A 22,209-nucleotide genomic window follows, 5' to 3' on the forward strand; every position below is an offset into this window, starting at 1 on the left:
GTTGGAGACACACAGAGAGAATGCGTTAGGCAGAGTGTACACGTCATACGCACATTGATGTCCACAGGGTGTAAAATGTGTATCCACTCATGCATTACGTGCTAATGACAGAGAAAATACTAAGCTAATCAAAGTGCATTTATAAACGGAAGTGGAAACAGAACGGATAAGGCCAGGACAAATCTCATAAACATAGCAAACACCCAAGATGGGTCCAGGTGCACAGTATTCATGTATCAGACATAAGTGATACAATAGAGTGAAGGTTTGTGTGGGCTACATCAGTCTGATTGTTGCAATTCTGAGTCTGCTGCTCGCATCTCACAGAGATTTAGATTTAGAAATCCTGCGCCAAGGTGAAATATTTTAATTGATCTGATTGATCTGTATTTCCTACATAATTCCAACCAAACTCTAAGCACATCATGTATTTAAGCTCACTGGGCTGGATGTGATCTACAACAGCAGGAAGTCTGTATGGTATTATATTAAACTGGAAAATGAAGCATCCCTTTCCTTTCAATAAGGCTGGTATTTTGTTTTTACATCTTTTGTCACATCTGAAAAAAACCCTAATTGGGACATTATGTCTAGTGTGAGAAGAAGATGAAAAACAAAATGAGTTGGAAAAAAATCAATGATCACACCTAATCAGAACATAGCATACAGTGCGGTATGGGCAAATGCTGCTACACTGAACAAAGCAGACGAGCAGCTTGCCAAGAACAAACTCATAGAAAACTTTTAAAATGGAAAATGGTCAGAGCCACGTTTCCAATTTGTCAGAGTTACCAAACAGGCAGATAGCTCTTTCTAGAACATAAACTAAAAAGACCAAAAGCACATAAAATCAATATATTAGATTTTCAAAAAAATCATCCACATTACCTAAAACTGAGCTAAACAACCAGGAGCAATTGTTTGATGAGCATGTTCAGTAAAAGTGACTCATCTGTAGGTTGAGTGTACACGTTCTAATTGTGAACATCTAACAACATGAGTTGTGGGAGTCTGGAGATGCATGAGTGTAATGGCTTCACACAGGCTGATGTGGTAACATGGTGTAGTAAACAGCTTGTTGTTGGAGGGACGCAGGATGGCTGGCTGTGGACTAAATGGTCATGCAGGCAGCCGCTGACCATTTCCACCCACTTATCAATGAGGAATGAATGCTGTAATGCAGGGGTGGGTTTCTGGACACAGACCAGGCCTACCCTTGGAAAAGTAATAGACTTTTGGACCTGAGAAGCTTTTTCTACATTTACTATAGAAGCTTCTTACACAGGGTAAAGTTACAACTCATCCTGTCAATCCCTCACCACCACCACCAAATAACACGGTCTAGGTCTGGATTTATTCCTTGTCTGAGGGATTTTTTTCCTGTACTGTATAATTTTAGTCCGATGCTTCTCACTTACTGTCTGTCTTTCCCAATCCCCATCTGGCAGGGCCTTAGACTCTGAGCCATAGTGTAGTGGAGAGTACACCCAGGTCCTGTCCTCTGGAGGCTGTTTTTACACACCCACCACAGCAGAGGGGGCCAGAGGGACAGAGGAAGGACCAGAGGCACAGAGACAAGCAGCAGGGGCAGGCAGGAGAGAAAGACACAGGAGATCACAGGAGAAGAGAGGACAAGACAGGAAATGAAAATTAGGGATGCATAAAGGAGGAAATGTTGCTGAGACACATTGAAAGTGTGAATCTGACGTATAGAACAAATGTTAAAAGTCTTTAAAAGGATGTGTTGATCCTTTCAGCAGTTAGCAGACTTGAACATAGATGTAGAAATTAGCAAATAACCGACTGTGCTGGTTAAGAGGAGTGCTGTAAATATGATGGGTTGTTACTGACGTGTGTATGAATCATATGTCTGTTTAGCCCCATTTGGACTAGCTGCAGGGATGCAAAGTGAAGTGTACAGAGCGAGGGATGAGTCGCTGCATCAGCCAAACGGGGAGGATGAGGAGTGGGAATTAGGAGGTTGGAATGGGAAGAAAGCCAGGATGCCAGGACAGTCAGACACAGGAAGCATCCTCAGTCAAAGCAAAACACAAGAACTTTCCAATAAGCAAAAGTGCTCTTTCCATAGAGTCTCTGAAGCCTTGGTAAGTTCCTTGTCACTGTGGGTACCAGCCCTTTAAGAGAGAGAAGCAGCTGCAGCACGGTATGTTGGCGATGGTGACGGAGGCGGTGTGGGTTGATGTCGTACACACACACACACGCGCGCGTACACACACACAAAGCTCAGCACGTTGGAGCTAATACACTATCCACACAGGTGCAAAGAGGGAGGAGGCAGGTTGTCAGTGAATGAGGAAACAAATTTAAAAGAAGATTAAAACCAGAGTCAAAGAAAGACAGACACTGTCAATTAAGAGGCGTCCTGGCTTTTGTTTACCCACCTCACACACCCTATTGTCTTCAATATGGGGAGTGTAGGCATTGTTTTAAGTTTCAACACAATCACAAACACCTGCAGTGGATAAACAGCAAATTATCACAAACTGAAGCTCTCAAAAAATCTTGTTTCCTCAACACTGTGATCATATGTTTCATCAAACAAACACGCAATATGCACGGGACTGATCTAACCTAATGCCAGGACAGCAACCAACTACCCTACCATCTCTCTTCTGACTTACTGGCCAACTGGACTGGCATTTCCTCCTCTGTCGGAGAGGAGAGACCACCCAGGTCCTCCCATCAGGAAACTGACAACGACAGGGGAACATGACACATGACACAAACAAAAAGAGATATGAAAAATAGAGATGAGGGATGGAGGAGTGAGGACGGGTGAAATAACAAATGGGAAACATGCTGAGGTGAAAATGAAAAGGTTGTTCTGGATGTGTGTAACCCAGCAGAGATACACTAAATCAGTGGGGACAGATAGATTCACAAGTCTGGCAGCCACTGCGTTTTCATCTCCCCCTACCACACAACACGCTACTCTCTCACCTCGTTCATTATGACTCATGACGGCAAGCAGAGGACTGAGAAAAAGCAGAGAAAGGCGGAGGGAATGGAAAGGGGACCAGGGAAAGAACGAGAGGTGGAGAAGAAAGATTGAGGACTAGATAGAACAAGGGAGAACAGAGCAGAGGAGGGTGGAGGTGAAGAGGTGAAGATGATGAAGAGCAGACAGAAGAAGAAACAGTGAGATGTGGTAGAGTACAGAGGTGAAGGGGAACAGAATCATGAAAAGTGAATGTGGAGACGGTTGATAGCGACTGAATAATTCAGACACGAGCCACTCTGAGGAACGTGTGAAGTGACCACACGCTCACACACACACACACACACACACACACACACACACACATACACCTGTCTCTTGAGCAGTCCCTCTCACCTCACAGCTAAATGATGCAGTGTTTTCCCCGAGAAGCAACACAATCTCAAATGCTGCCATCTCTTGCATCAAAATTCAAACATATTATCTGCCCTTTCTTCCACACACACACTGTATAATTTAAAGCCTTACAAAACACTGCCCTTAAACACCAACTGGTTGCTCCTGCTGTTCGTGTGTACACGACACAGAGGATAATTCTGTTTTGTAAAAAAATGTATGCTCTTACAGAAATGCAAGTTGCTGAATGTTGTGAAATCCCATTTATTTTGACTCTCTTGCCAAAAATCAAGCCATAGTGTGCTTTTAACCAAACCCAATAATAAAAAAAATGTACAGACAGTCCACTAAAGACACATTATTACATTCACAATGGAACCGAGTCTTCTTTACTACAACTGTAATAACCTTTAATGTACAAGCAGCAATTATGTCAGCAGTGTATTTTTGTCTGAGGAAATATTTCCACGGCTCCACAATACAAAACCATGAATAATTCGACTCCTTAAGAAATTGCCTCTGGCAGCTGAAACTGCTGAAACAAGAGAAATAATTTCAGTGATGACAGTGAAATTCCTGTCCAGCGGCTCTTTCTTTTCTGCGTGAGTGTTGTGAACCAACACCTGAGGCATTTATCGATGGAAAGAGCAGGTTGAGTGGTCATGCAGAAACCTGAATTGTGTGGGATGTCAGGGAGGAGAAGTGATGACGATGACAGAGCTAGCAGAAACAGACAGGCAGCGTAAAGGACGATCAGATGACGGGTTGGCTGAATGAGCTGCTTAAAGTTTAAATGTACCTGTCCATATCCTATATCCAAGATATGTTAGGTTTGGATTTGTCAGTGTGTTAACAGCATGCGTGGTCACTCCCTCAGGGTCACTTCTGACCGCACTGCCTGCAGCGTGTTTCTGTGTAGTTACACTCCAGGACGTGCACAGTGTTGCTTCACCTCATGCAGCGCTACAGACCCCCTGCTGCTGTGTACAGAGAGCGTATCTCCTCCTTCTGAAGCATGAACTGAGCATCAGCCAGAGGGCTGTTAAATAACTCGCTGGAGGGAGCTCGTTCACTGACCTGCTGGCCATTGGGATTTCTCATGCTACATTAGAGGTGTTTGATTCCTGATAGGGGACACCCAGTAGGAGTGTAGCCAGGTGGGAACGTTTCTATCTTTAACTGTGATCAGTGGCTCCACTCACCATGCTCCACCTGACACTCAGACATTCTTTTATAGCTGTGCCTTTGGACACATTTACACCTGCCAACACAACAGCGGGATGCTCCTGTCGACTGAACCACGCAACCTGCAAAAGCTTTAGTTATTTGCACAAAATGCTAGTGTGTCTGCAGCTTTGTTGAAGGTCATATTAGACAGGAATAGCAAAGTGATGGTGCACATGCTATTATCACTCTGCAAACACTCGGACTGCACACTGCAATACACTGTGTGTAAAGAAATTGTTTGACACATGGGGAAATAGGCTTATTTTCTTTTTCTGCTGGATGAGAAGACTGACACCACTCTCATGCCTCCACTGTAAATATGAAGCCAGAGCCAGCAGCTGGTTAGCTTAGCTTAGCATATAGACTCCCAGCAAGAAGGATATTTAAGCACATTTCTCAAAATGTCAAACGTCCTTTAACTGAATGCACCGCACACGTCAAACTGCACACGCTCTTATTCCCGTACCAGTCTGAGTCTCCACACCTTTTTTTGTGGTCCTTGTGTCAATGTCTCTGTAGGAGAGCATCATACAGCTCAGTCCAGTGACTTTAGATCCATTAATACATTGAACCTGACCCTGGAAGTGACATGAGCTAGTCCTAGTTTGAGATGAGGTTACTTTCGTCTTCACAGGAAAAATTTCTAAAAGTATATAAATGTGTGTACACATGTGAGGCTATGTGTGTGAGTGTGTGTGGGAGGGGTTTCACTTACAAAGTAGATATCTGTGATTGGCACGTCATCGTCATCGTCGACTGAAGCCTGGCTGGTGCAGCCTGAGCCGGACACCTGGCTGGCCCTGTCTGCCTCCACCACCACCAACTTGGGACTGGATGGAGCCTCCTCAGCCGCCACGGGAGAGGAGGGAGCAGCCGGGGCAGACGAGGAGGAGGCCGCTTCAGGTACTGACGAACAGTCCGAAGGTGCTGCGGCAGCATCATCGGGAGCCTGGACCTCACTGTGGACAAGCAGATGAGGGATTGTACCTTTTACCTGACACTGTGTCCTTGGATCTCCCCCCCCATGCCTCCTGAGGTAAAATCCTTTTGTTTTGTGTGTGTATGTGTGAAACCTGGTTACACACACAGCAGTTGCAGACATTAAGAGCCTTTAATTAGGTCACTTGCCAAAAGCCACTTTCCTGCAGCAGGCCAGAGAAACAGGACTAAGCCATTAGAGTAAACTGGCTCTGACTAAAATTCTACATCTGTGTGTGTGGGTGTTTGTGGTTTAGCTGCTTAAGCTAAGATTTGCCAGCTGGCTGTGTGCTGCTACAATCCTTTATTGTTCCTGGCCAGATCATCAACTATTAGAAGGATTTAGGCACATCCACATTGCTTTCTCAGCTTGTGTCTAGCTTAGCTCCATCAGAGGAAAAGCCCGTCCGCTGGCCACTGAGGCAAAAAAGCCAAGTTGGCATCTCAAAGGGGAATAAACGAAGCGGACAGGACGGTGGTTGTCATATAAAAAGGTTCTTTCACCCCATCTCTCATTTCTGCTGAATATATCTTTATAAAACTCTAAATCTCTGAACACTCCCTGTCTCATAGACTGATTCTGTCTTTCTCTCTTTGTTTTTTTTCTCTCTCTTCCCAGTCTTTCTTCACAAATCACTCTTTCTACTCATTTTCTCTTCCAATCATTTGTCCTATTCCCCTTTCTTCGCTTCATTTCCCTCTCCTCCCCCCACCCAACCAGCTCCATAGCTGCAGGTGAGTTGAGGCTGCTTGGAGAAGACGGATTTAATCGACTGTTGCTGTCTCAGCTGCTCTCACCGCCCTCCTCCCTCCTCCCCGCCAGCCCCTTCTGGACCCCCAGGCCATATGTCTAGCCACTGCCTTCTCAGCATCAGACTCAATTATTCAGTTGGTTTCCCTCAGCAACCACACCCTAATCCTCGCTGACCTAACCCCAGCTTACAGTAATTTTAAGTCCCACTGCCACTGCATTGCATCAGCTCTATTTGGTTTTGTTCAGAATTTACTTCATGTGGCTTATACATGATGTGGTGTTTGTTTTAGTTTTATCTTTCCTGATGCAGTTTCGTATGAAGCTAAAATGGAAAAACCAATTAACTTGAATCAATTAAAAACTAGGTTAAATTATGCAAAGTGTCAGGTCATCTAGGCTTTATGGGAGCAGCCCCAGGCCTGCAGGCTTCCTGCCCCACTGCCCTACTTCTACTGGCTGGTTCCTCATGTCAGGGCTCCATCAGCCCTTTGTCTGCCTTGCAGTGTTACCCCATTAAAAAAAAAAAAAAAACACACACACTGCTCACGTACAACACAAATTAACATGCATGTGCACACCCTCATAACCTAACAACTGTACAGTACATGCCTGCTCCACAGAGTGCCTGCAGCATTTATCTGTCCATAACAGGAGACCCCTGAGCCCCATAAACAAATGGGTGAAGCTGCTTTCAGTGTTTATCTGTGTGTCATGTCAGAAACTGTGTGTGTGTGTGTGTGTGTGAGACAGGTGAGGCGTGCTAATCTAACAGCTGGCTACAGCCCAGGTGAGACACTGGCAGCAGGTTATTTATATTGCCACATGAAACTGAGTCAAAATGATGATTGGGGTCATGGAGGGCTCACTGCAGCTCTGCAGCTCATCTATTCTTTATCAGGGTCACATGTCTACAGGGAGCGTATGACAGAGCTGACTATTTTTTTTTTATTTATGGTCCATTTGGTGTATGCTTACAGACATTCAACCTTAGGGGAAGTTGCAGTGTTTGAGGTGAGCTAAATGATGAATTGCAGGTTAAATTTCTGCTTTTTACTTGTGAAACAGATTGATACCTTCACCTCTGTAGATTTCTGAAAATCCAACAAGTTCAACAATTTGATGAGGAAAAGTCACTCTTATGTGAACTGCTGAAAAGTCATGTTCACACGAAGGACATAATCTGCAACAAGGGTGACGTGGTTTTGAATGGAAATTCCACAAAGACATAAAACATAGTTTACAGTGTGCTATGCTAACATGTTCAGGTAGTAAAGCAGTAAAGCTAATATAATAAGAGCATCAGGGCTTCAGTGATGATGTTGTGTGTTTCAGACCACAGCTGGTCCACTGACAGTGACTTGGTGACTGACCCCATGATCTCATGTTTAATGTTTGGATTATTTCACTAAACTGCGTGATACTTGAATACATGGCCTCCAGTTGTGTTACTGATACTTGGCTCATGAAAGCAGATCTACATTTAGTGCATTTATCTCCCTCATGTGTGGCGGCAACTGTCGGTTATGTGATGGTGTCTTATTTGTAATATTATTAATGTTATTACATTACTTTTGGCATGACATCAAGTCTGTGTGTTGTTGTTTTATGTACCTGGTTTCAGATGAGGGCTGTGGAACAGAGATGGTGGGCTCGCTGTCGTGTCTCTTCAACTCCACCTCCACTGTGATGGTCTGCTGATCCTCCTCACGCACACGTAGCTCCTCCTGGGTCCTGAGCACAAACAGACACACATAAAAAAACACGTACAGAGGAAATGAAACGTGTGAAAAACACACAGCCACACCTTAGCGACAGGAAGAATGGGCCTACTCATAAACACACCAACCAACAGGCTGACCTCGGATCTCTCCTCCAACCTCCCACCACACCCTGCAATGTGTAATGTTCTGAAAACATAAAGCTGGCAAACCTCAAAACATCATAAAAACAGCTGAGTGAATGCTGCTTAAAAAGGTTCTTGAAGTGAAAGTGGCATTCATGGTCCCGACTCACCTCCCATCATGGCTGAGAGACTGGGTGTGCCTCCTGGAGACAGAGGACACAGTGTCAGTACAAGCTGCATATGAGACTGCTGGCGAACATGCAGCATATTAGGTGTGGCTCTTAAAATGTTCACACAAGTAACTACTGATGCAATTATGTGAATTTTCTCTGTGTAAGTTGTGACTTCGGGATTTTAATCAGATTAAAGAAAAAAATAAAATATGATTTAAAGAGAAAGTTTTATTTTAGCCCAGTGAGACTGCAAGACTACAATACATATATTGTATTAAATACTATAAAATACATTAATAATAAACTGTGCTTTGGTAGAAACAGGGCTCACACTGAAATGAGTGACTCTGGTGTTTCAGTTTATGTGTGTGTGTGTGTGTGTGTGTGTGTGTGTGTGTGTGTGTGTGTGTGTGTCTGTGTGTGTTTTCACCTGTAGCGGGGGTGCTCTGCCGTGTCAGATGGGGATCTCTCGGGGATGGACAGAGAGGTGGTAGAAGACAGAGTGGTGGCGATTGACGCTGTGGTGGCTTCTTCAAATGATGGAGGAGTACATGGAAGAAGATCTGGTCGGCCTGGAGAGGACAGAGAGAGACAAACAAATACATTTTCTTTTCTTCAGTATTTCACACTTTATGTTTATGTCTTCTGAAGTGCTGCTCTGCCTCTGTAGCCTTTTGTTTCCCATGGCAACAGCTACCAGCCTGTTGTTGACCGAGGACTGGAAAGATCAGTGGTGTTACTGTTTAGAAAAGAAGACTGTAAATGACTGTCATGTCATGTGGACTGAAGCTGCACTTTGAACTGTAGTGATCTGTACAGAGACCAACAACTGGTTCTGGAAAAGAAGAACTTTTTTTTGACTGCCTGCAATCAGAGTCAAAACTCTTTAAACTAGGGCTGGGCAATTAACCGAAAAAAAACAACATTTACAACCTCTCACCGACTTAATCTTGCTCATGTTGGTTAATTAAGGGTCCAAGCCTGCGGTGGGCTGGGGGACATATATGCAAGGCAACGAGTCTCCCAGTACCAGCGGTGCTGGGAACCTCCTCCTTCTTTCTTCTTCTCTTTTTATTTTTCGGCACTGCCTAAACTGCTTAAGGTAGGACGGTGCTTTTCGCTGGCACGTAACCCAAATGCAAAAATTGACACACACAAAATTGGTATGCATGATGTAGAGTGATTTCTGAGTGCAGGCACAATGTTCGGTGATGATTGATCAAAGTGGGTGGGACTTATTCCAACAAATCCAATTCATACCACAATTGGCCTTTACCAGTTAAAATACAGTTCCCATTACAGTGACAAGTGCAGCTCTGATGCTGGCGTGGCTGCTCCCGACGCTTGCCTCGTGCACGTCGTGCTATGGAGCCGACTTTGTTGGCGCGGGGGGACGAGATGCACGGGGGGCTTGGACCCCGTTCATAACTGCATGCAGTTCTAGTTCAGTTAAGATTTTCTCCAATGCGTCTGTTCATGAACTTTCCACTCACATGCCTCCACACCGTCCAACTATAGTTAGTCTGCATTCACTCAAAGCAAAGCTGGAGATTTGGATATCGATATGAAAAAAATGCAAACACTGAGACACAGTCGTGTCCGTTGTTTGGGCGCATTTGAGCTTCAGTAGAGACAACACCAAACAAAAAGAAGTAAAATGCAAAAAAAATAGGGAGACTGATAAGTGACAAAGCAATCGTTCATTAATCGCAATCAAGGTAAAAGTTTGAAATAATTGTCATATTGATTTGAAGTCATATCGCCCAGCCCTGCTCTAAACACTGACACTGCGGATGGTAAATTCTGGATCTGTGAGTAGCTTCTGTTCTTATTATCTGAGTCTGGTTATCTTATAGTCAGGTTATGTCACTGCATTGCAACATTGTGTTATTTACCCTCATCCTCCAGCGTTGGGAAGCTGCGTGCTCCTCTCAGGTCGTAGATGTTCTCATCCCTCTCACAGGGCAGCTGGCTGGCTGACCAGGCTGCACCAGGACCAGCGCACTTAGGCACCATCAGCGATGCACGGCCCTTCTTGGATGGAGATGACTTCAGAGCTGAGGGACCAAACACATTAAGACATTAACTTGGGAAAACATGTGCGATATGGTATGTTGTGCTGTCAGACTGAAAGGTTTACTTTTAAATAAACCTTTTGTTATAATGGCCTCTTCTCTAGAAGATGTTTGTTGGATCTCATTCTCATAAGTAGGAAATCACAATGTCTGTTTAAACTCCTGTTGCAGTTTCCTTCTGCAGAAATCCTTGTAAGATGTTGCAGAAAGAAGCTGCACAAGGATCAAACTGATGCAGTTCTCTCACATGACATGAAGCAGCACCTAATAAGGATGTAAGCTACTGTCTCTGATTTTCCTGTCAAAGCTTGGCAGTAAAAGAGAGAAAAGCCTGGCATCTGACATTTGCGTCTGTGGCTCTTCCCACACAGCTGTGTTTGACTATGTAAGGCAGTGTCTCCATGTAAATTTAACTCACAGGAACTCTTCTTGAAAACCGTGTTGCTCATGAACTTGAGGAACCTATCTGCATAGAAGCCAGGCCGGTGGACTGACACAGTGTCCTGAGGAGAGACACAAAGACAGAGAGATTAATGAGACAAGTGGTGCGTGGATAAAATGATCAAACCAGTGCCTGCAGTAGATTAAACGTCTATTAATCCCTTGGTGTTTTTTCTCTGGGTCAACCCACGAGACAGAACAACACATAAAAAAAAAGACAAATGAAAGACAGAAGCACAGTGAGACGAGGCTGCAGACACATCTCTTCATTATTTATGTGGCAGCAGACGGAGATCACACTGCCAGCAGACTGACAGATGACACTTGGTGTTTGGTTTAGACTGAGAGAGGAAAGGATTGTTGGAGGAGACAGAGCCTACACAGTTATTGTTAGCGTTTTGAATCAGCACCACTGGAGTTCACTGTGGGTAACACCTTTGAAGGCATTGACACAACTGAGCCAACTGCATGTAACACAGAGGGAAGTGTGGAGTATCCGCTGTCATCATCAGCAGTGACGCACAAGCTTGCGCTCCCACGCAGATCTTGCGTACGAGTGTGTTTTAGTATAGGAGAGTGGCGTAAGTAAGCGAGGTGTGACAGAGTAGGGGGGTGATGTGGCTGATTGGGTCAGCCATATCACCCCCCCGTGATAGCTTGGAATAATTACTGAAAATAAATTAATATAATAAACAACTTTGAGACAGATGGTAGTTTAGTGTTTTATATCACACTTCACAGAAACTCTGTAGCTCTCTTGCAAAGATGATCAACTTCCTCCACCGTTTTGCTTATTCGCTCTCATGGCTTTAGTTACATCTATTCAGAGATGAGTGTCTCTTTCTGTTTTGTACTGTACATCAGTGTCTCGTGAGTCAGTAAGTGATACACTCTACCAAATTTCCTCTGAGCTCAGACCTGGCAGTACACAATAAAAATGTTGTGTGTGGGCTGGTCAGAGCTGCCAGTCTTCATAGCACTGGTCTCGTTTTGTTTATGGAAGTCGATGTATGTCTCTAAATTAACGTGGTCGTGATTTGTTGATATTAAAATGTCCCATGTTGTATTTTGATGCCCACACACATTTCAAAATATACAAAGACTGTATCAGGAACACTTTCAAATAAAATGGTAAAAATATAAGCTTACGGCTTGACAGCAGGAGAGTGTCCAACTAATTCTGTTAAGACAACACAGTGTGTCTCTCCCTGCTCCTTCAATAAAGCCTGACTGATCCTAAAGGTGATTTACTACGAGCACAGCTCAGTAATGGCTAATCTATGTGACAATGACAGAAAACAATGAGGGCGATCTTCCATGGAGTTCACAGCAATATTCAAATATTTACTCTATAAAAGACAACTGTGGCTGGTGATAGGCATATAATTAACATTTGAGTACTCCATAGCTCTGCCTAAAGCTGGCTTCTAATAAGCTTTGATACACAAACGCAGCCACAGACACTAATATTTCTAAATAGACTCGCTCGCTATGGCTTCTTCAATAATTGTGTGAAGAGAAAGGGAGGATGGAGCGGCTGGAGCAGGGGCATATTCACAGGTTTACAGGTTGAAAAGGAGTGAGATGGACAGATGAGGCAGGAGATGAGCTGACCATAGATGAAAATTCAAACCAATGAAGTTTACCAGACGTGAAGCTAATAAAAGTCCTCATACACACAAAGATCTGAGCTTTAGGCTGCAGTTAATCATATCTGGTACAAGCTAAATGTAGCTGATGTTCCTCTGTGAACTGCCCCAGAGGAGGGCCAGACACGTCGTGAATAGAAGATAAAATGACATTCTCCTGTTACCTGATAAGAAAAGAGTTAATATATTTTGCTGACTTTTGTGTGCACAGTATAGTTTCTGTTCCTACATCTGACCGGCTATGTCTCTCTGCACAGAGCTATTAAAAACTCACCCCATCATGAACCAAAGCTTTCCATGTGTGCTCCAGTTTCTTGATTAGCCTGCGGAAATGAAGAGAAGCACAGTTGAACAAAGTGATGGTAAACATGTCTTATATATTAGGGTCATCGGCAAATGAATATAAGCAACCTGCCTGTAGGCTGGGAAGCTTAAATGTGCTGTCTGATGTGATTATGTTGTTTCAGTGCATGTGCAAAAAAAGTGTGTAATCACATGGTTACTGTGATGATCACCTGTAGGATTGAAGGATGTCAATGATTCCGATGTAGAGAAGAAGTCTCTCTCCCTTTCCATTGACAGCTGGGATACCACCCATCCTAAAATGTGAAGGAAAATACGGAAAGGTAAGGTTGTAATTCAGATGGCAAAGGAACAACAATGTTTTCAGCTGTGGTCTGTGATCTGAGAAGAGATCCAGTGAATCATTCATTTATCTGTCCAAATTTGATCATCAAAACCAGACTTCAGACACTTGGGCAGGTTTTCACCAGATTTTGCACAAATTCTTCAGTAATAATTACCAGTGAACTTGAGACTGATTGTTCTTGATGCGTTTACACCTCTGTGTTTATGTGGTATTCAAACACTACTGATTATTCAGTTTGAACTGCCTTATTTAAGCCAGTGAGTCCCACATCTTGTTGTTGGGAACAATGTGACAGCAAGGCATTTTCACACAGACCACAGATGCGATACCATATTGTGATGTGATGAACAAATCATTAAATAACATCTATTCAAAAATTCATTCATTTGCATTCATATACATTTGCAACCATACTTAAATCTTTACACCTTGTGAACGTATTTAATATGTAATATTAAATTAAACTCTTGCTGTATCAACTTGTATTTGGATATTATTATACAATAACTAGATCCTGCAGGCAGTCACAGCTGTGCAGGAGAGAGAATTGATTCAGGCTTTTATTACAGTAAGTGTTCAACATTTTTGACATTTTAAGCAGTATTTGAATCACAAATTCACACCACTTAATACAACATTTACCAGGGTCATCCACTTAATGGCATTCATTACACACTGAAGATCAATGTAAGTCCTGGTTAGACTGGGAGGCAGCAGCACTCTTGAGAACTACAGCTTTAGATACTGAGATGTTATTATCTTCCTTCCTTAAAGATTTCTCTCCTCCACCTCTGACGGCTCAGTGTCCTGTTAAGAAAACATCTCATACAGAGTCCTGCAGAGCTCAATTCTTGATACAATCCTTTTGTCACTGTAAGTATCCACCTTTGACCAAATAATCCATAATCCCATAACCACACAGACTTCCACTGCACTGTGAAGGCGCCGGCACTCAGCTCCACTGTATCTTCTAAACTGCTGACAGGAAATCAGATACAATTTGATTTGGACCTCAAACCTGAGATGTGGTTTTTAATCTGATTTGTGAGACTCTGGTTGTAAAGGCTGGGCATGTCTATTTCTTTCATCTGAAATTCATACACAGAAATAAGGTGTTTTAAGGAATAATTATTTAAGTCATAACTATTTATACTTTGTTTAGACCGAAGAAACTTCCTTCATTCATGCCACACACTCCATCTTAACTTCATACTTGCAGGTTTTGGCCTCTAGCTGTACTGCCAACCTTTTCACCCACACTGAACCCAGGCTACCAACTGCTTGATGGACAAATCTCAGGTCTGTCATTACTGTCACTGTCTCAAATTTCTTTTTATGCAGCATTTAATGTTAGCTTAGAAGAGGCACAATTTCTGAAAAAACTGAAACTAAAAATTACAGGTTTACATACTGGACAGGTTAAAATGTCTAAAAATGTGAATTATTTGCTCCATACGTTGTATGGAAGTTGCAGTTTAAGTTTAAGAACTAAAAGCACTTGAATAAAGATTTATTGTTAGAAATGTATTAATATTAATAGGTGCCAGCAGTCACATTTATCACCGACCTCTACTGCCAGCATCCTCTTGTCTCTCTGGCTAAACTCACGTGTCATCAGTGTCGATGGAGCCTCCGCAGGCTGCTCCTCCCTGGATGGACTCCATGGCTGTGGAGTACAGGGCCTTCTGCTGGGCCACGGGCCTCTTCTCATCGCTGCCACCCTGGGAGCCCTCCATCTGCCTCTCCCTCTCTGCCTGGTCCATGTTGTGAACCCCGAGCAGCAGGCTGTAGTCCATGATCTTAAAGCTTTCCAACACCTGAGCGAAGGGCATATACAGACAGATGTAAGAGTGCAGTGATTGACAGACGTGCTGTATAAAACTGGGTGAAAGCTTTTATCTAGAGTGCATAAGAGCGTCAGCACCTGAGGGAATGAAAGCCATAACACTGGAAATGTTACTGCCATACACAAGACACGGTGATGCACAAGCATGGAGTTAGTAGATGATGTATAAGAGAGCAAGTGTGTGAGCACGCCCTCCCTCCTGAGCACACACACTATAAATGTAAATGTGAGGTGGTGATTTACAAGAACAGGCCTGCTACTGCACCAGACAACCTGTTAAAACCTGATGCTCGTAACAAAGCTCTAATTTATAGTGAGGGATCCTGGAAATGCCAAAGACCATCATAAAAAGCTTTTTTTCTTTGCGCCTTTTTCTCTCTCATCTCCCTCCACATACTCTCCATTCCATGACCCTCTTTTGTTGATCGAGGCACCATTGGTACCCAGATTTTTCCAACTCTTCTCCATTTCCTTTTTACTATATATCTCTTCATCTTTCCCTTTGGGACACTACATTTCTGGCGTCACTTTATCCTTCCTTCTACCCTCCCTCTAATCCTTCCCTCTTACTGTTACTGCCTAGGATCTACTCCCTCCGTCTGGAGACTCTAGATCAGGGTGCTATATAGATCCTACTTCAGAATCAGTAAACCATCCAGCTGTGTCTCTCTCTCTCGCAACAGAAAAATGTAAATGGAAGTCTTTACATAGCAGCTGTAGTGTATTTTCTCCCTCTCCCCTTCATCTTTCTCACCAGGCAGTCTCTCTGTAGGGTCTTAACTAGCGCGTTGTAAGTGTCCTGGTCCAGCATCAGTCCATCCTGCAAGTCTTGCATGAAGTCCAGGTCTTTGAAAGTGGGCCTGGCCTTCTCCCTCTCCTTCTTGGATGCTCGCCTCTTGTAGGTGGAACCCTTCAGGTCGTATTTGAGGTGCATGCGGACTACGCGAGGGAGGACGTTGTTCATCACCACCACTCGGATGTTTTTCCCGCCCGACTGGACACAGTAGAGGCCAAAAAACTTGGGCAGCAAAGTGCGAGGGTTCTGATTCAAGTTCTGGGGAAGAAGGGTAAAAGAAAAGAGAGAGAAAGTGAAAGATCTTTAAAGGCTGCTGTGCAGGATCAGAGAAGTTGAGATTTTGTTATAAGTGTATGTGAAAAAATGGAAATTATTGGTGTACAGAACAAAACCAAGACAGAAACAGAAGAGAGGGGTCGTTCATTTCATAGGAGTGTTAAGGAATAAAAAATAAATGAGCGATGTGATAGGTGATATGTGATCTGCAAACAGTTAATTTATTAACAATACACGATTCTCACTGTACACACACTTTGGCTACAGTTACACATGTGTCATCTGACCACACCAGAGTGCATTACATAACAGAGAGCAAACCTTTCTCACACCGCTATGATACATGAAAGTGGACAGACTCAAACTGTGATCACAATTCTGCCCAGTCTGGTTACAATCAGGCCACAGGATGAGGATCCAGCCGGAGTTGGTATAACCGCCCTCTTTTCAACCCAATTTCAAATGAATGAGTTTTATCTCAGTGTGTTGTCGTCTCATCTCATCCCTCATGGGTTTATAGGACTTAAATTAACCTTTAAAAACAACAACAAAAGCAATCACCCAACTGTTAGTGTTTATCCATGGGAGTTCTTCATGATACACTACATTAAGTGAACTGTCAAATTAAAAAGGTATTTTGAACAACCATTTCAGATGATGTGAGCCATTTATATCCAATATCTTACTTGTATATTTTGTCATTAAACAAAAGAGCAATTTTTTTTCAGTACAGTACAGTAAAAAACAAAATTATGCTCATTTTCAATTTCTTCCAGACCAATTTCTACTTTCCTCTTCCAAAACAGCTTTTTGTTTTGTTTTATATCATTGTGGTTCGAACATATTTGGGTTCTATTTTGATAATTAATTACTCATTCGGTAAATTAATCAATCAACCAACAAATCCTGGAATAATAAACTGAATATCTTATAATCTGAGGGTATCAGCTTGGATTTTAAAAAGTTGTTTGGTCTGTTTTATAGACCAAATTCATTAACTGATTGTAAAAAAAGAACTATTTCTAATTAATCAATAATGAAATCAAAATAATTATTGCAGCCCTACAACAAACCTAACATTTAGAATCATGTTAATAACTCAAGAGCATGTTAATATGTAATATGAGGTACAAACAACATATACAATGCAGTTATGGCAAGACAATGACACCCCAAAAAAAATAACTTTTCCCATTCTTAAACGATTCTGCCTTTACTCCATACAGGCCTCTCCCCTCCATCACCAATCTGTGCTGAATATTTCAGCAGTCAATCCACACAAATGAGGTTAGTCGGGCTGTGTGCTCAGTTAAAAACCTGCTTTGACCTTGGGACCTGAGCCAGCTCAGTCCCATTAGAGAAATGAGAGCAGAGAGTGGGGAAGAGAGAGCAACGGTGCATATAGTGATAACGCAAAGCATTCAGGAGTAAAAGTAACTACAAGAGGAGAAAGAAAGAGGAGCAGACAGAGGAGAGATGAAGGTAGAAGGGTGGAAGTGGCTAAAAAGGCTCAGCACTCGTGGATGACCTTCAGCTGAGAGAAACTGGTAGATATATATATATATATATATATATATATATATATATATATATATATATATATATATATATATATATATATATATATATATATATATATATATATATATATATATATATATATATATATAGAGAGAGAGAGAGAGAGAGAGAGAGAGAGAGAGAGAGAGAGAGAGAGAGAGAGAAAGAGCATTCTCTGCCGTCAGCCACACATGACCCTTCTGTCAATGTTAAGAGGGCAGAGCAGTGACGAGCCAACAACACAGACACGTGAGGGAGGAGAGAGAGGAGAGAGAGGAGAGAGGGATGGAGAACAAATATAGGCATGAAAGGCAAGCAGGGGAAAAAGTGGATTAAAACAGAGCGAGGGAGATAAAGGGAAATAAATTACACCAAGTGTGTCACAGCAGCAGGGAGAGGGATAAGACTTAAAAACGTGAGAGAGAAGAGAGGGACGAGCCATATGATGGAGGAGGAAATACACACAAGGGAAAGAGCTGGTTACATCACTGTGATCTGTATGCTGCCCAGAGCGAGACTCCTGAGCCAGCCCACTGCCATCAGCCAGTCAGCTGTGGAAGACATGTGGAGCTCCACCAATGACTGCCTGCATGGTGTCTGTTATCTGTTATCTGCTTGATGTCTGTTTTTCCAGTGACTTTATTTTGTGTATAACACCTCCACATCGTTGTTCCTGTGAGTCCATGTATTTGTGTGCCTCTCCATTATGTTTTGTGAGCTTTTCAGTCAGTCTTGTTTTCTTAGTCCACCTGCTCTGACCTTAGGCTACAGCTTTCCTACATGAGCCTGAATCTCTCTCTTCTCATTACGACTCTTTCTTAGACCAATTACGCCTCTGAAAATGCTTCGGAGCACAACCATAACGATGGAAAAGGTCAAAGAAAATGTGCTGATCCGTTAACGCCCCTAAATGATTAAATGAATTCCTGCAGTGGTCTTTGGCCGTGGCTGGCGGCACATGAATATACAAAAGGCAGAGGACCGTGAACTGGAGACTGGATCAGTAGCATGGACATACATGGAGCTGTTATTGGTTGACTTCATTCAGAATGAGCCTGCAGACTGGGGGGGGGGGGGGGGGGTATTGTTGGTGCAAGCCATGCTCTGTTAGGTTTAAGTACAGTACATCCGGCCAGTCTCTTATGAAAGCACATGGCCTGAGGTTTCAGTCGGAGACGATAGAGCTGTTGATGTCACGCTTGGAAGACATATTTCTGAGGTCTTACATAAACCTGAGATCTAAAAAGTATGAGTCAAAATAAGAACATAAGGAGAGGTTGGCATTTCAGTGAGAGGCTGAGTGTAGCATGTGTGCAGTGGCCTCCTTAGACCGAGATACATGAACGCACTGACAGACTTCTCCACCTTTTGTACAGGATGTATGAATCTGTGTTCACTGACTCTGCAGGCTTATTGTTCTGCATGGGAATAATATTTGTATGCATTAGCAATATTTATTCACCATATATTACCCTGCATGCATGACCCTTCCCATGAAGAGAAAAAAGGAGAAGACTACTCAACCTCAAAGTAAGAGTTGATGCTTCGTAAAAAAAAAAAAAAATCTAATACAGTTGAAATACAGTGCACAGCTGTTCTGATTACCCATTTCGATTTCATTTAACATTGACATAACTCTGACATGCATGTTTTTCATTAATAAGAAATTGAGACACATTCTGCTGAATAAAGTCTTTTTTAATTATTCACTTTGGATGTGCCGTCAAAGAGCATCTTGTTGATATTCTTATTCACACCCTTTCACTTTCACTTACCATGTAGTATCCAGGCAGCAGCTTCTGTAAGAACTCAGCCTCCTTGTGCATCACAGTCTTGATGATGAACTCGTCGTCCTTTGTTAGATAGAAGACTGAACCACTTGCTCCAGGATTGGACAGCTCGATCAGGGGTTCGTTACACAGGGAGTACTGCAGGTACACACACAGACGTACGCAGAAACAGAGATTTAGTGATTTTAGGAAATATGGAAAACCTTCAACAAAGTGACAAAAATGATCTAACACTGTGGATTAGCCTATGTTCTTTATTTATTTATTATTGTTATATCTGCAGTTGTTTAATATACACAGTGTCTGTGGAAATTTGCTACACATAAAGCGATCCGCTTTGACGTCACACGCCAAAGCTGCTCCCCTGAGCAGACACACCTCTTTGGCCCTTGTATTGTTTTGTTATTTAAGGAACATGGAACAAATACCAACTTTTCCTATCTTTTTCAGGAAACTCGTCTGTGTTATTCTGAACCATCTCAATTTAATTTCATGGAAAAAGAACAGCTCAAAAAAGAGGCGAGAATAGAAGATAGCCTCAGTGAGAAAGTGAGAAAGAGAGAGTGAACAGGAGAAAGATGTTGATTATATATCAGACTTGTTTGCTAATACACACATCAGTATCCTGCCTATGTGATAGTTACTTAGCCTTTTCTCTCCCCTTCTCTCTGCTGCTTAAAAGCAAGTAATGACAGGCATCATTTTCGAAAGAGGTGAGGCTTCCCCCACCTTCCTTTTGCTCATGGCTCACTTTTCAAACATCTCATCCCTCTTAAAAGAGCCTGACTTTTCATTTCATAGATTTGTGTCACTTCAGAAACAGCTGAACACGGTTTAGAGGAAACATGTTAAAATTAACTGGTTGACTGGAAATGGTCACATGCATACAGTGGCATGTAAAAGTAACGTTGGGTGTCCACAATATCCCCACACCCAGAAGCCTAATCTAACAGGTAGGACAGTCTTTTTGAGGATGTGATAAAAAAACCTTAAAGGTGATCAGGCTGTGTTGGGAAATGTGAAGGATGAAAATATGATCTGTCAGGACCAAAGTCCTGTGGGAGCTGACTGTAACAAAAAGGACTGCTAAACAGATATTAAACTACGGCAGTGTGCTACCTGTCCTCTAAATGCTACACACTAATCATGACTGCCAGAGTGAAAGTAAATTCTGCATTAGGACACCTGTTCACCTGACTCTGCCTGACCTGCAGATTCTTTAGTCCTTTAGGTTCATTTTTAAATCACATGAGCGTCACATGCAACAGTTAGTTAATTAATTGATTAGTCGATTGACAGAAAATTAACCAGCAGCTATTTTAATGAATCATATGAAAACATCGCAACTTGTCACATCAGCTGTCTGTGAACGACAGCCCAAACCTGGCCACAGCATTGACTGGGAAGAAGTCAGAGTTATCACATGATCAATGTTCCACCTGAGCCAGATCCACTTGCTGAATGAAGACTGCCGTTGACTGTTTAAATACAATTGATACATGCATTTAATACATGTATAGTTTCAGGTGACGGTATTTGGTCGTGTTACTCCGCCTGTTTGGCAGTAGTGTTTAAAGATTTTGTGTTTCTTACTAAAAAACCTGGTTGCACCCAAAGCAGCGTACATGTAAAATGTGTCACACATGAATGAATGAGCACACAGTGCCCAGCTCCTCCCAAACACCTCATTAAGACCTCTATGGAAAACTCTTTTAAATGTGGACTAATCTGTTAAGGAAAGGTGTGAAAAAACTCCAGGACTGTTAGCTACTCTACTACTATGAATGTAATGTGATACTTAATGGGTGACATTAGGACATGAGTTTATTTTCTGCCTCCACAAGGAGTCTAGATTTAGGATCAGGTATAGAGCAGCAGCCATGTATCTGGAAGAGAGTCACATCACGGGAACCTGAGTCCTGTAATTAACAACACTATCTATCAATCAGACCAATTAGATTCAATCAGAGGTTGTGAATTTCTAATGTCTCTAACACTGGTGAGCAGTAAATAAGTGAGTGAGTGCACATGGGTGTATCCAGTTGAAGAAAAACAGAGGAAAGAGTGTGAACCCAGTCGTAAGTCTCTCACCAACCAAGACAACGAGTCGGGTACAAAGTTAGTTACAGCACACAGATGATGTGTGTGGACAAGCAGGAAAAGTGTGTATCCACGTGGGAGAGCCAATACATTAAAGTCAAGTGCACATGGAACATGTGTAAAGAGTGATGAAGCAGCGTATGTATAATCCGCTAGACTGCTCAGAGCAGAGCAGTGAATCATGAAGCCTCCGGGTCCTCCACACTGATGTGGAGAGACAAGCTGCAGACCTTCCCTCCCTCTCCTCAGTCATCCTCTCTCCTCCTCTCCTGGTTTCTCACCCTCGTTCATCCGCTCACAGCTCTCTCCTAACATCCCACCCTTAACGTTTCGCGATCAATTTTGAGTGTGGGGAAAGAAAGTAAGCCTACACAGGTTTTCAGTGACAATAACAGTTTCATTATCTCTGAGTCTGTACATAGTGTAAAGAAAAAAGGCATGCGTGTGACTCAGGTGTAGAAAAAGCGCCACTGTTTAACTGCTGTTTTTATAGTCACAGAAAACAATCTGCTCGTGTGGTGCTAATGTTATTATAACAAAGGACATTTACCCCCAGTAACAGATGTGCTGCTGAAGCCACGCTTTAGACAGTTTCTTCCTTTTCCACGGATGCATGAGGTTGACTTCACTGTTTTGCAATCAAAATAGAAAATGCTGAACAACATGTTGGCACTGATAAAGAATCAGGAAGCTCGGA

The 22,209-nt window shown here is 42.7% G+C and overlaps 1 protein-coding gene across 3 annotated transcripts in view; it reads right to left on the reverse strand.

Moving 5' to 3' along the window:
• pip5k1ca (phosphatidylinositol-4-phosphate 5-kinase, type I, gamma a) overlaps nucleotides 1-22,209 on the reverse strand; it is a 49,707-nt gene that overhangs the window by 3,054 nt on the left and 24,444 nt on the right. For 2 of the 3 annotated variants that reach the window (XR_011692450.1, XM_071487429.1), the window contains exons 6-17: nucleotides 19,398-19,550; nucleotides 15,745-16,044; nucleotides 14,753-14,961; nucleotides 13,011-13,094; nucleotides 12,770-12,818; nucleotides 10,824-10,908; nucleotides 10,226-10,387; nucleotides 8,761-8,902; nucleotides 8,328-8,360; nucleotides 7,926-8,045; nucleotides 5,298-5,541; nucleotides 1,419-1,508 (exon numbers count right to left, since the gene is read on the reverse strand). Coding sequence is in view for 2 of the 3 variants with exons in the window: in XM_071487429.1 (XP_071343530.1) it covers nucleotides 1,419-1,508; nucleotides 5,298-5,541; nucleotides 7,926-8,045; nucleotides 8,328-8,360; nucleotides 8,761-8,902; nucleotides 10,226-10,387; nucleotides 10,824-10,908; nucleotides 12,770-12,818; nucleotides 13,011-13,094; nucleotides 14,753-14,961; nucleotides 15,745-16,044; nucleotides 19,398-19,550 (1,671 nt within the window). In the remaining variant the exon portion in view is untranslated. The remainder of the gene's footprint in view (nucleotides 1-1,418; nucleotides 1,509-5,297; nucleotides 5,542-7,925; nucleotides 8,046-8,327; nucleotides 8,361-8,760; nucleotides 8,903-10,225; nucleotides 10,388-10,823; nucleotides 10,909-12,769; nucleotides 12,819-13,010; nucleotides 13,095-14,752; nucleotides 14,962-15,744; nucleotides 16,045-19,397; nucleotides 19,551-22,209) is intronic. The other variant, XM_071487430.1, reaches the window with a different exon arrangement.

Source organism: Trachinotus anak, unplaced genomic scaffold (assembly GCF_046630095.1).
Source record: "Trachinotus anak isolate AG129_WGS33_773 ecotype Australia unplaced genomic scaffold, CSIRO_AGI_Tana_v1 ptg000010l, whole genome shotgun sequence".
In the NCBI taxonomy this organism is placed as follows: Eukaryota; Metazoa; Chordata; class Actinopteri; order Carangiformes; family Carangidae; genus Trachinotus; species Trachinotus anak.